Genomic DNA, 15,522 nt, shown 5'->3' with positions numbered 1-15,522 from the left:
GATTAAGTTAGAAATATACCTCTTAACATGTCACAATATGTTACAAAATATACATAGATTTGAGAGAAAGAAGAAAAAGAATATAAAAATAAAGTCTTTAAAGAGACAGAATACAGAAAGGCATAGATTAAATGAGTAGAGAAAAATAAGCCATGTAAAGATGGGATATACAGACAGAGTTTGAATTTATATATATATATATATATATATATATATATATATATATATATATTACTGTGGTTTCTTTTTGACTACAGAGAGATATTTGATTCTAGAGTCTAGTAAGATGAACCAACATGTAAACTTCAAAGGTATCTTTACTTCAAAATTTGGGTCTAAGGATATATTGTTTTGGAAAAGAGATTCTGCTTTTGTTTCCACAGAAAATGAAAACCTGTGGATTCTTTCTAGACTAATATGGTTTGATGGACCAAGACTACTCAAAAGTTCTCTGTGAATGCTGAAAAATACTTCATCAAACAAAAATCAAGAACCAGTTTGAAGAGAACAATGTCGAATTCCCAAATAATGTTTATAAATGTTTGTTTATATTTAAAGGGTGCTATGATAGAAAGATGAATACTTTGCATTTGTATGGATCATGGACCACCGATACAAACTTAAGGTCAATTTTATTATGTGTATTTTCTGCTCTAGTTTAAGGTATTGTATTTGTGCAACTCATTAAGGTTGTAATGTTTAATTTAGAAATATAGGTTAATAGATAGTCATAATAGTCAAGCTTTTAGTTATATTAAGTAGGTTTTCTAGACGTACAAACTTATATTTCAGATAGACAGGTATTCTTTAAACCTTTCAAAAACTACTAATATAGGGCATTGTTTGTTTAAGAAATGTTAAAATTAAAAATGTTTAAGAATTTAGATGATGTTTCTATATTTTCTAAGTTAGGGTAACTATTACTTGAATAGAATGCTAGTCATAGTCACTTGAAGAAGAGACGCTTTATTCAACTTATGCTTTCATATCACAATTTATCATCAAAGGAAGTCTAGATGGAAACTCAAGTGGAGCAGAAATCTGGATGCAGGAGCTTTTGCAGGGATAACAGAAAGCTGCTGCTTACCTCCATTTTACTGTGGCTTGCTCACCATGCTTTCTTATAAAATATCAGAATGTCAGGCCAAGGATATCACCAACCACCATATTCTGAGCTCTTTTCATCAGTCACTAAATAACAATATGTCCCACAACTGGATGTTATGGAGCCATTTTTTCAATATAGGTTTCCCTCTTATATATGATTATAGCTTGAGTTGGTTTGATGTAAAATTAGCCAGTTATAAGAGATTAATCAAAAAATGGAGAATATCTTGCTTATCTAACAATAAGAAACATAAATTGGTACACACACATTGTGCTTCTATCAGTCATACCCCTGCATATTCATGGATCCATAATATACCAAAAATAAGCTTAAGTCCTGAGTTAATCAGAATATTATGTAAGAACCAGTCACAAGTATTATAATAGTCAATTTGTGGTCATAATCAATATTCATAGTGAGTTACTAAAAGAGGTGATCACTTGGTGTTAATAAGTTAGTCAACTGTTAGTCAAACAGCCACTAGTATTTAATCAATGGGTGAAATTTCCCAGTTGCTTAATTAGTACAAATAAAACTAAAGACTAAAATTTGCTTAATATAAAGATTCTTCCATTTGGTATGGGTATGGAGGATCTATTTCAGTTTTTAGGTAATAGTCCATTAAGCAGGAGTTAAAAGCAAGTTAAAAGCAAGAGCTTGAAGTCAGCCAAGGGATATTGCTTATTGACTTGCTGAGCTACCCTTCTTTAACATATCCTCTTTCCTAGCAATAGTCTCCAACCTATAATGGGATGAGCCCTCCTACTTTAATTAGCAATTTAAAAAATCCTCACAAACATTCACAGGGTAGTATAATCTAAGTAACCCCCAATAGTAGCAGATTTATATAGATAATCCTAGACTGTGTTAAAGTTGAAAGCTGAGGCAAACTACAATGACATATGACAAGTGATTTATAGACTAAGTAGTCTTCCTAGCCCCTTAGGCTTTAATTTTGTATACATATATACATACACACATATATAGCTACACACATATTCAAATATGCACATATATTAGTAAATGTATATATGTATATATAACAAATAATATGTATAATATGTATGTGCTTGTGTGTGTAGGAGGCCTGCATACAGGATTCATAGTTTGCATGTGGAGGTTAGAATACAACTTTCAAGGGTCAGTTTTCTCCTTCCATCAATCAAAGTCAGGTTATCAGTAGTACTGGCAGATAGTGGCACAAGATGGAGATGGATACTTTTTATTCTTAAGTCACTTTTGTTGGGCTAATTGTATGCTCTTATACCTACTCGCCTGGCCAAAGTTCCCTGTTATGGCCATGAGATATGAAATCAAGACATTTGGAGGGGTCACAGCAAACTGGGGCTGTGACAATTTTTTGAACAATCAGACTTTTTATACTTTTATCAGAAACACAATATAATACTAATTGCTAGTATCAATACATTCCTAGTTATCAAGATGCAGTAATATTTGCAAACCATATTGGACATACAAGTTTAATGTCTAATACCAACTGTCCTAGCAATTTTCCATGGTTCATTGATAATTATGGAAATATATAAACTTAAGGGGACCTGAACAGTTCACTGTCTGAGAGAGGATGTTATTCTCTCATAAACGGGAAGGGACATTGTGTCTCAGAAGCCATGGACACTAAACTGAAAAATCTATGAGGCATGCATTTCTAGGCAAACTAGGCCAAGCCAGCTCCATGATTCCCTGTATTTGTTATTTCATTGTGGTAAATAATTTATAACTTACTTTATTTTACTTTAAAATTATTTAAATATATTCTTCATGAATATTTTACCTTTCATTAAATATATATATTCTTACATAACACATCCAGATTATGGTTTTTCAGTCCCTCTACTTTGTCCATCTCCTCTCTTCCTTCCATCCTATCCAGATATGCATCTTTCTCTTTAGAAAATGAATGGGCTTCTATGGGATAAAAATGAAATAAAAAACTATTTAATAAGATAAAATAACAGCTAAAATTTTACAATTGCAAACAATTGTTTTTGTAAATAAAAACAAACAATTAGATATAAAAGACCCTATGAATAATCACAAAAATACCTGACAACCATTATTAAGCTCAGATATTCCAAAAAAAACTCTACTGAATTAGAAATCATAATATATACTTGGAGGACATGTAGTAGAGAAGAAAAATATATAAATAAAATGAAATAGAAATTAAAAAATAATAAAAAAATTAAACAAGTAGGAACACTGATATGACATTATGAGACCATGACCCTCCAAAGATACTATTGAATTCATTGCAAATGACTATTTACTGCATACAGAGTAAACTAAAGAAAAAAATTGTTTCCCTAGTGAGACACTTTTGAGGAAACAACATTTTCATTTACAATTAGTTAATCAAATAAATATTGCTTCTGGGTTACGGACAGGTGTACATGTTCACTTCTCCATTCAATTCTAGAAAACCAATTGGTGAATACATGTGTAAAAATGTTTATATTCTGCTTTCATTTGTATTGCTTTATATTTGTCACTTCTGAAGAAATAGTAGGAAACTTCCACATGAGGTAACATCTGCAAATGTTTGCAGAGGTTTCACATTTGTGCCTGGCTGCCCAGACCCAAATAATCACACAGAACATAGCTTAACAGTTGTAATACTGTCCAATAACTTAAGCTTATTGTTAGCTAGCTCTAAATCCTAAATTAATCCATTACCATTATTTTATTTTTTACTATGAGGCTTGTGGTTTACCAATAAGGTTCCAGGTCATTTGTCTCCTTCAGCAACTACATCTCCCTGACTCTGCCTAGTTTCTCCCAGCATTCAGTTTAATTTTACCACCTAGCTCTATTATGCCCTAAAGAAACACAATAAAATATATAATGCAGACTCTCTGTGTATAGTCCATCTTTGTGTGGCTTGTTTTTCTTTATTCCTTTAGTCTGTGAGTCTCTGTACTGTTTCTTTAAAGACTGTGTTTTATTTTTTATACTCTATTTCTTCTCTCTCTAGCCTATGTACATTTATCCAACATTGTGTCCCATTTAGAAGTCTTTCCTTATGATTCTTTTTTTATTTCATATCTGTAATACTTTTTGACCAGGACCACTTCTTAAAATGCTAAGTGTCAAGGTTAGTACTAAGGCTGCTTTACCTTTTGACTCTGCCCAGTTCAACATGGTGGATGTCTGTTCACTGCCTCTGACACTGCCAGTTGGGAACAATTCTCACCACCTCAACTCTGGGTAACTTTGTGCTGCACATAAACCTCTTTTGTCTGAGTAAAAGCTATGTCTGCCATGCAGTACACTACATGGCCTGAAAAAATCTCTGTGTATGGTGAAGGGCATCTGCCATACTCTCCTGCCTGTGTATGCCTAGCAGACCTGATTCAACCATTTGCCCAGGCCAGGGTACTGAGTGCCCACACAAGCACTCAGACCCAAAGTATGTGACTTGCCACCCAGTTTAGCCCCAGTCATTCGGGTGTCATTCTATATGCAGAGACTACCTGTTCATTTGTTTCTGGCTGCCAAGACCTGAAATAATCACACAGAAACTAGATTATTTGCAAGACCGTTTGGACAATAGCTTAAGTGTGTTGCTAGCTAGCTCTTATCTTAAATTAACCCATTTCCATTATTTCTTTTATCACCAAGAGGATCGTGCTTTACCAATAAAGTCTGGTGGGTCTGTCTCCTTTGGCAGGTACATGGTGTCTCCCTGACTCTGCCCAGTTTCTCTCAGAATTCAGATTACTTTTCCCACCTACCTCTATTCTGCCTGGCCACAGGCCAAAGCAGTTTTTTTTTATTTAACAATGATAATAGAACATATTTACAGCACACAGAGGGGAATTCCACATTATGCCATTATAGATAATGGAAAAAATAAGAGCCTCTTCAAATTCTTCCATATTATGTAGACCCAAGAACCTCGTAAGTGTCTTTAAAAGAGGTATTTTATTTTAGATTTAATAAATGAAGCCTGCCTCAATATCAGAGTGCATAGCTAAGCCTCTAGAAGCCAGGGAGTGGTGATACACACATTTAGTCACAGGATTCAACACCAGCCTGGGCTACCTGAGATTGAATCTGTCTAAAAGGAGAAATAGAACTCGCAAAAAATGTGCTCTCAGCACACTTGATTCACACACCTTTAATTCCAGCATTAGGGAATTAGAGACAAGAATGATATGGCTGGAGAGAGAGGAACATAAAACAAGAAGAAGAGTCAGAAACCCATAGTAGTTAGAGGTTTCATGGAGAACATTGCGGTCTATAGTCAAGTTGAGGACTCTGTTTTTCTGCTTTGATTTTCTGATCTTGAGCTTGTGCCCCAATATCTGTCTCTGGGTTTGTATTATTAATGCTGTCGACTTTAGGAATTACCACTTTAAAAACAATTCAAAAAACTTCTTGACTCCCAAAACCAATATTGCTACTACCATTGCAGTTGAAATGAAGATTGCAGTTCTGAAGGGAGATGAATGAGGGTCACAGAGCCATAAATCACAATCTCTTGATTCAGATGCTCCCCCCCCATGCTCTGTTAAATATGATGTCAGATCTACACTTTGATTCACTGTCCTGTAGATGTAAATATTTTGTTGGGGTTTTAATCAAGACTGACAGGAGTCTGAGTAAATACTAATGTCTAAAGATGTATACTAGTTGAGAAAAGATGTAGTAAAAATTCAAATAAAGCAGAGGAAATTTTTTTCTGAATATCAGATGAATTATTAAAGAGAAAGTTCCCGTGCCACCCACACCTCCTTGAGTCCAGATAGAAGGGGAGTCCTAAATTTGGTGATGTCCTAAAGGAAAGTTACCCAACTCAATACCCTCACAGGGTCCAATGGCAAGGAGAAAGGTCGAGACTACATCCAGACTGTAGAGTCTATTAGGAGAATTCTTAGTAAATCAAGGCAACTCTGAGGTAAGGAAATATTCAAGACAAATTCATGCCAGGTATGTTGCCAGAAAAAAAAATGTCTACCTTGAAAACCACCACTAACTCAAGAGAGGAGGAAAAGACATAACAAAGTTGGTTCTCAGGCAAATTTACTACAGAGTCCACATCACCCAAGAGATATGAACAGAATCAAGTTTATAATTAGTGCAAATTTGCTCTGGGAAGGACTATTTCCTAATACCTACCAGAAGCTATGGAAATCTATGCTAAATCTCTCTACTGGAAGCCTATGGTATGCAATTTCTATTCATATAAATCAGCAAGAATTATTTGTATCACAATGATGAATCATAGAGGAGATTTTTCTAAAGAATCCTCTTGACACAGTCAAAATTTAGGAAGCACTCATCATGATAATACTAGATTTCAATTGATGTGACCTGAGTACATGCTACTGTGCAGGACCTGAGGCTATGAAATGTAATGTCAGTCAGTGAAATTTGGAAGAGTGACTCTAGGAATTGGGGATTAGGGATGGTCCATATAACTGAGAGTGATAACAGATATGGGAGTTTTATCACAGCTCCTTTTCCATATAAAAACATTGAAAATATTTTTTGGAACAATATAATGATTCTGCTTCCCTTTCCACATTTTCTTTTCTATCCTCCCACCCAAACCCACACTTTTTCTATCTCTCATTAGAGTACAAAAAAGCAGTCTTAAAACAGTAATATACCACAAGAACAAACAAACCATATTAAAACAGAACAAATAAAGAAGAAACAAAAAACCCATGTGAAATACAAATTGACACAGAAACACTCATTTTTATGCATACACAAATCCCATAAAAACACAAAATGGGCAACCATACCATATGCCCATAGGACCTGTAAGTATGTGTTTCTTCTATACACTGAATGTGAGTTGAGATCCTTATACTCAGTTCTTCAAAACAGAGTGTATTCTTCAAGATATTTTCTTTCAATACTTCTCTGAATCCCTTACAGCCATCCCTTAGGCTTCAAATTTTCCATTGATTGAACATTATATTCTGTTCTCACAGGTTTGGTATTTCTGATTGATGAGCACCATTTCCACTTGAATATCTTTGGTGGCTGGGAACACAGCATTGGTAGATGTAGCAATGGCCTGGAAGGGAAACAATGTGTCTGATTTGCATTAACGTCTAGTTGGTTGAGTTAAAAGGAATCTCATTTGGGGACTTTGATTTTGACTCTAGCAAGGTGTCCAAGAAAGATTTTTTTTTTCTCTGAAGCTAGTTTTAGCAACTCAGGACTTTTTTCTGTACAAACAGTTAATTTTCTGGGCTATCATCTTATATTAATTGAAACCAAGGTGGGGGACAAATATAGAATATTAATAATTTGTTATGTTAGAGCAGAAGAGCAGTAGATTATACCTTCCTGAGTCAGCTGTTTGAGTTCTGTTAATAAAAGAAGTTGTGGCCAACTAGTTTTATGTAGATTATTTTATAAGAACAAAGATTTGAATTAGTGAATGGCTTCACACTATATGGTTTTGTGGTATGGGGAGAGGTATCTGGCTGCCCCACAGGAAAAGTCAGATTTAAACTGATGAGGTATTATTGGAGTGAGAAATGCCATGGTTTCTCAAGATCTCTACAGAATTGACAGTGATTCATCCAAAAGAAAGGTGTTCTGCAACTCAGCAAAATGGGTTCTCCATGTGGCAGGTCCAAACCCTCATGGATTAGTCCAGTAGATCTGACAGCTGTACATTTGCCACTCACCATGAGTTTTCCATACCTTCAGTATCCCATTTCTATTTTTGTCCAAGTGTAAGATGCCTAACACTTACCTCCTCCTTCCTAAATCATGGAAATTAGTGATCTTTTAGACCTGAGATTTCCAAGTCATCCTCCTATTCTCAGGCTATAAAAACTGAATATTCTAAGGCCTGGATAATCTTAATTGTACACATTTAATGAATATAGGATAATATAGTATTATACACTTGTCATTTTATAAAGAAAGCAAAAGTTGTATTTTATTAAAATGAACATGGAAGCGTGTTTTGTCCAAAATTAATTTGAAGTTTAAAAAAAAAATCTTCAAACATCTCAAGTATTACTTTCTCCTCTGCTTCTTGTACTTACTTGTTACTCTGGCCTCCATTAACTTATTGCCAATTTATAGGCTCCCATAGATCACATCTGTACCTCAAACTCTTTGTCAGTATCTTGACTTACGTCCTTCCGTCTACCTAGAACTTTAGGTAGGTGGAAATCCTACCGGATATTTTCTGGGGTAGTGAATTCTTATAATTTAATTGGATGTCTGTATAAAAAACTGAGGGCTGTTAAGAATATCACCTAAGACTCCCAGTGTGTACAAGAGTATGAAATTTCCCAGCTTATTCAACCAATACTTTTTGTAAACATCACACCACTCAACATGCTTGCAAATGAGCAACAGCCCTCAGTGAATATGTAGTCACCAGCAACATTGTTGCATGGACCAAGATGATACACTGATATATCTTTTTTAACACTACAGAGTTCTTAATTCTCTGCAATAGCATATCAGTGTTCTGTGTCTTTTCAGATAAACTGCTTTTAGCTGAAGTGTGCATTAGTGGTGGAACACATGATTGGAGAAAATAATTTTCATTCATTATTTGCAACGACATTGCCTGTACTCTCCATTGCCTCCATTTTCCCTTGGCTAATTTTATTCAATCTTCCTTTCCTAGGATGTGACCAAGAGTTAACTCTGCTTCCATCCCACTCTGGTGAATTTTAGAATCTCAGTGAGTTTGGGGAGCTAAGTGCTATGGATGAACAAAAAGTGATGTAGGCTAATGTGAACTGAATCTTTCTAACATTTCTGTCATCTAAAACTGTGATAGGGGTATGCTTAAGAGAAGAAAGATAATGTTAAAGCTAAAGATATTTGTGTTCTGTTTGCTTAACCATGAAAGTTCTTTTTAAAATTAATATATTTTTTCAGTTCCATTCAATTCTTCTAGAATGAGAAAATAGTATGACTTCATGAGACATTTGATGAAAACATGTAAAATTATTTGTAAGGGAGAGTTACATCCAATTCATTTAAGAATAGGGCTATGTTCAGACAGTCTGTTAATTTGGGGGTAATGATTTAAGTTTTACTAGCAGGCTGGAATTTAAAAAGTGTACCAAAACTTGGCATTGATAGCTGATGAAGATTATGATATCAAGTTTTTCCCTTACTGATATTTGATTACATAATTATAAGTTGATGACTATCTTTGATCTTCTGAGTGTTGTAAAATAGGGAAGCTGTGTGGCAAGAAATAAATTATGATAAATAAAATAAAATAAATATGAAAATAAATAGCTTAACTTTTGGAGAAAGTGATGGAGGAAGGTCATTGGTTAAGTAATAAAGAAACTGCTTGGCCTCATAGGATAAAACATTGCTGGTAGGAGTAAACAGAACAGAATACTGGGAGGAAGAGGAAGTGAGCTCATACTCGACAGCTCTCCTCTCGGGGGCAGATGCCTCAGAGAGAGGCCATGCTCCCCTTTCCCGGGCAGACGCACATGATGAAGCAAGCCGCCAGGTCAGACATGCTGAATCTGTCCCAGTAAGACCGGTGCTACACAGATTATTCGAGATGGGTTGATCGAGATATCAGAATTAGCCAGTAAGGGCTGGAGCTAATGGGCCAAGCAGTGTTTAAATGAATACAATTTGTGTGTTGTTATTTTGGGGCATAAGCTAGCCAGGTGGCCAGGGTGCTGGGGACGCAGCCCCGCCACTCCTATTACAACAAGAAAGAACCCAGTACAGGATGAAATCCAAATGGACAGAAAGTTTATGTAAGACTCTTAGATTGTAGAAACTGGTGCTGCCTGCAACTTTTCTTCTCCTCACCCTTCAAGAATAATGGAAAAGTAAGAGGCTCTCCCAAGTACACACTACCTCTGGAGACACAAGAAACTCATGATTGCTTTTGGCAATTAGCAACCAGAAAAAAAATGTTTCAGATTCCATTCTCCCAAAGCCAACACTGTTATTCCCACTGCAGATAAAATGAAGATTTTAGATCAGAAGGGGCATGAGGTCACAGAGATATTGACCTTTATCTTGGCTTTGAGATGCTGTACTTATCCACAATGCTGCCTGTCAGGATGTTAGGAGTTGCATACTAAAAAAGGTTCCCGAGAGCGCAGGAGGCAAATGAGCATTTGTATTTCAGCCTTGAAGACAGATCAGAAAATTTGGTAAGTGTTCAAATATGGACAATGAATTCTGGGGTAAAAACAGACATAGAAAAAATTCTGTTAATTCAAATAAAGACTTTCTGTACCCTCATAAGAGCAACCAAAAAGAGCTCTTTCCTGAGCTTGTACATAACTAATATTATTTAATGATGCTTTGATCCTAAGTTTTGGAAATTGTGACTCATAATGAAATCTGATTTCAAATACATTTAAGAATTATATCAATTAGGCCATTAATATTTCACTGTAAACACTGTAAATGAATTATTGATACTGTTTTGTATGACTATTATAGTTGAGAGAAATGGTTTTATATTTATACTAAAGATTGTACTAGACTATAAGAATCATCTAACTCTTGAGTGAAATATGTTTTCTAGAATAAAGAACATTATAATGTAACACTGCATTTATGACCCAGCCAGGAGCTGTGACTATGCTAAAGTCACTGTTTATGACTGCTCATACTATTCTTACCCTTGAATATGAGAACACAGTGTTGAAAGGAAAGTAACTGTCATTGTAAAACATGCACAGTGCTCAGTTAGAAGTAATCTCTTGTGCCATTTCCATTAGTTTGTTATTATGGCAAAACTACACTCATTGAGAGGTGCTTTTCATATTTCATTACTTATGTTGAAACTGAGAGAGGTTTGTGGCTAAGTGGCAAAGATACTATGATTTGTCTAAATTCATAACTCAAAATAATCTTTATAGCTCAAATTTTCAGAGCATAGTCTTTTATATATACTGATGCTTCATTTGTAATGTATTTAGGGTTGCTTATAATTTTGATTTATAAATAAATAGTTTGGTTAATTATAGTCTTATGCAAATATAAGTCTTGACCTAATTGAAATCAATAATACTTTTATTTCTTTTGTGTAATGTATGTGTGCAAGTGTATATGTATCTGCATTCATGTGTCTGCCTAATTAGGTGTATGTGTTTATGGTCTGAGGACAATATGCTGTTGTTCCACAGACCTTTTTTACCTTCTTTTTGTTATCCATCTCTTTATTTTATATACTGCCACAGCCTCCCCCATCCTCCCACCACAGTCCCTCTTTCTTTCCCTCTCATGCCCTTGAACCTTCTCTTCATCCATCTCCCTCCTAGAAAGGACAAGTAACTAGTGAGGATCTATAAAATGTAGCATATCAAATTACAGTAAGACTAAGCACCTCCCCTTATATAAAGGCTGGGCAAGAGAATCCAGTATAAGGAGTAGGGTACTGAAATCCAATAAAAGAGCCAGAGTAAGACCCTGTTCCCACTATTAATAGTCCTCTAAGAGGACCAATCTACACAACTGTAACATGTATACAGAATACCTAGGTCATTCCCATGAAGCTGGTTATTGATTCAGTCTCTTTGATTACCAATGATTACAGGTTTGTTGGTTGTATGAACCTTCCTGTGGTGTTCTTAACTGCTCTGGCATCTACACTACTTTTTCTTCCTTTTCCTTTTTTTTTTGCCAAAGTGTGGCAGACCCTCCCTGGCCAGGAACTCTAGTGTTCGCTAAGTTGACTGGTAAATCCAGGAATCTTTTTGTCCATGCCTCCTCATTGCTCAGATTCAAGTGTGTAGCACCTCAGCTATAACTTTTAATGTGAATTCTAGAAACTGAATCAATTCCATATGTACAGGACACAGTGTACTGACTGAACTACCTATCACAATAATAAATTTGTATAACATTCTGTATTTTTGCTTATTACTTTTTATGTTTCAAATGTCAATGTAACATTGTTCAACAATTTGTCTGGGTAAGTTCACAGTTTTTTTGCTCATGGAATATAAAATACTATCTGGTGAAAAGTAAATACTGGGTATTTTTTGAATTCATGAAATTAAATTTTTAAGAGGGTAGTTTATATGCATTGGATTATAAGTTAACACTGTTTTGCTTTATAATGTCAGAAAGTTATATTTGAAATTGAATTATAAATTATGAATCAATATATGCATGGACTGAGAGTTTGAAAACATTTCAAAGTTGAGTCCTACATGATGTGACTTGTTACATAAATCCTTTCTGGATTCCCATTTCTCAAGTCTCCCTACTTCTGTTATGAATTTTGGTAATCATTGACCAAATAATCCCTAAGATTTTGTCGTGGCAATGAATGAAACACCATCTTTCATATCAAATATCAACAAAATCACAGAAGGTGTTATAAGAACAATTGCAAATTCTGTTTTCAGTTTTAAAATTTAACTGCAGGGAGCCTTTTCTGATAATAAAGCCTTAAGTTAGTTTTCATCAGTGAGAATATGTGATTTCAGTTAATGGATAAATGTCACCACACTGAGTGCTTTCTTCAGAATCCTAAATTTTCTGTAGCATCTAAGGCAAAAATCATGGGAAACTTTTAAAACAATTCTAGGAATTGAAAAATAAGAAGAATCCTGGGACCCCCAAGATGAAGATGGAATTCTGGAAGAACTGATTCTTCTGACTATCATCTCTACCTTTTCTCTACTGAATATGAACTAAGGCCATTACACCTGGTTTTCTAATATGATGTGTATTTCACTTCCAAGTAACTGTCTTTCTGGGTGTCTCCAGGGTTTGGCAAGTCTCATGTTAGACATTTCCAATTATTACACATTATTTTCTTGTTCTGCAAGATCTGGTGTTAATGGATTCATCAACATCATCACTTTGTTTGTGTTCAGTAATCACAGAAAACCATAAACTCTATGAGGATGAGTAATAATGATGCCAACAATGTTAGAATTTCAACTGACTCCTGTGAGAAAGTATATTCTGATGAATGTCATTCTTTGTACCTGTTTCTTTATCAAAAAGAGTTCAAAGATCATTACATTATAAATGATTCATTGAAAACCATGTTGTTTTAATTTTGTCATCATTATTAATCTTAATTGGTGTTTCATGCTTGATTTTATGTAGGTTGAATAACATCTATCATAGAAAAATACCAGCAGTCCTTCAAATACATTCAAGATACTTTTCTTCTAACTCACACTTTTTCAATGAAAATTTCTTGTTAAATGTTTATTTGTAGGTATAGCTTGCATGCTAGAGAATGAGGAGAAAATGAATTTCAAAATAACATCATCCAATTTGATATTTGAATCTTACAATCAGTATGTTTTATGATCGGCAATAAATATTTTATTGCTGATGCATTGAGAAATACATACACTGTTTTTACAATATTTTTATTTTTATTTAAACTTTAGATAAATAATCTCAGAATGGATTTGTTACCTCACAAAGATGTTGATGGAAATCTCTTCTTTTATGTTATGAATGGTTGTCAAAGTTTATCCAAAAATGGCAATTTAGTGTTCTCTTCATCTTCAGAGGAGAGTCATTGATACCTCACGATAAAAATGCTGTATTTAAATTTTGGATATTCTAAGAATGATACCTGGATATTTACTTTATAAATATGTGCTTTTGCAGACTATAACAATCATGATGACAGTTATTATTTTTGCCAAGATATATGAGGTTTTGGGCAGAATCTTGCTTTGCTGCATTCATTGGCTTTCTTCCCCTGAACTCAAGTGGTTCTCTCATATTGACATCCTAAGCAACAAAATCTTGAACTCATCACTTTGCTCAGAGATGTAATTGTTGCTATTATTTTAGAATATTTTGTTAAATGACAAGATGGACTTGAAGAATTTTGCAATAATAATAATATTCTTAACACAAAGTACTTTTGGAATTCTGGGAAACATCTCTCTTCTTTCCAAATATCTAATTATTTACTATAATGAACACACATTGAAGCCCACAGATTTGATCCTCACACATTTAATCACAGCCAACTTTTTGATCATTCTTTCTAAAGGGGTGCCCCATACAATGGCAGCTTTTGGGATGAAACTGTTCTTCAGTGATTTCATGTGCAAGCTTTTCTTGTATATTCAAAGACTTGGTAGAAGCATGTCTATGGGAACTACCTGCCTCTTGAGTGTCTACCAGGCCATCACCATCAGTCCACATAATTCCTTTTGGAAGAACATTAAATTCAAATTTCCAAATCACATTGGCTTCACTATTTCTCTCTGCTGGGCCCTGTACAGTGCCATAAATTTCATTTTTCCTGTCCTTGTGCATATCAAACAGAGTCAGAAAAATACAACAGAAAAAGGGGATTTTTCATTCTGCTCTGTTTTGGGACATGAAAAAATTGTAGAATTACTGTACACAGCATTATTGGTATTCCCTGAAGTCCTGTTTTCTCTATTCATCTTCTGGTCAAGCGGCTCCATGATTGCCATTCTTCATAGACACAAGCAGTTGATTCAATACATCCGGCGCAATCAAACTTCCATCAGAATCTCTCCTGAGTCTAGAGCCACCCAGAGCATTCTGATTCTTGTGACTACTTTTGTTGTTTTTTATACCCTCTCTTCCATTTTACAAGGTTTCATTGCTGTTTTATATAAGGCCAATTGGTGGTTGGTAATCTTCACAAGCTTCATTTCTATGTGTTTTCCCACTTTGTGCCCTTTTCTTATGAGTCATGATTTCATTTTGCTCAGATTCTGTTTATTCTAGATAAGTAATAGCAAAATCAAATACTTCTCTCAAAGGCTCTTGGATCATTCATATTGATATCTTATTTATTTGTATAGTCATTTATGCACATCAGATATCAACATGAAATTAATGAATATCAACATGAAATTAATGAAGGATGCCTCTTATCTAGCTAAGGTAATACCTCAGAAGCATTTGAGTTTTGCTGAAAGTCGTCTTAAACTGATCAACAGCAGACCTGAATTGAGAGAGTTGCTGCTATATTCTAGATAAATAATATCTGTTTTTCTTATATACTACTTACTGAGTTAAATTAATGAGTTTTATCTCATATCTTCAAAGTCAGTTTCCACAGTGTGCTTGATTGAGCTATCTAGGCATAGGTTGAGTTTGATAGAAGGAAGCACTGTTAAAAACTGTTATTAGGAAATGATTTTTCTGGATTTGTTCATGGTTATTTTTATGTCTTATACATAGATTTTGATTTGAAATGTCTGTATTATTCTGTATTAACAATATCATTGGAAGACAAAGACAGTGTCAGTTTATGGAATGGATGAACAAATGGTTTTAATACAGGAGGAAACAAAGGTATTGTATTCATCTCAGGCAAAGCATTTAAGTTTCTGTATGCCACTGTCTTTTCGTAGGGACATAATGTTAGAAGTAGCTAAAGGCTTGTATGCACATGCCTCTCTCCATTCCATTGAGATTAAGAATGCTGAACACAA

At 34.6% G+C, this 15,522-nt stretch overlaps 1 protein-coding gene across 1 annotated transcript; it reads left to right on the top strand.

Moving 5' to 3' along the window:
* The first annotated feature begins 13,912 nt into the window (after positions 1–13,912).
* Positions 13,913–14,809, top strand: LOC121449764 (vomeronasal type-1 receptor 4-like). Its single transcript, XM_041654444.1, has one exon. The coding sequence runs from the start codon at positions 13,913–13,915 to the stop codon at positions 14,807–14,809; it is 897 nt and encodes a 298-aa protein (XP_041510378.1).
* Positions 14,810–15,522: the final 713 nt, after the last annotated feature.

Source organism: Microtus oregoni, unplaced genomic scaffold, assembly GCF_018167655.1.
Source record: "Microtus oregoni isolate MIOR12 unplaced genomic scaffold, Mior012 000006F_ref0000085, whole genome shotgun sequence".
Taxonomy (NCBI): Eukaryota; Metazoa; Chordata; class Mammalia; order Rodentia; family Cricetidae; genus Microtus; species Microtus oregoni.
The sequence above is the reverse complement of the archived record's forward strand: the minus strand, read 5'-3'. Positions and strand labels throughout refer to the sequence as shown.

Excerpts from the sequence above, each read along its gene's own strand:
- LOC121449764 (XM_041654444.1), top strand. The coding sequence starts at position 13,913 with ATGGACTTGAAGAATTTTGCAATAATAATAATATTCTTAACACAAAGT.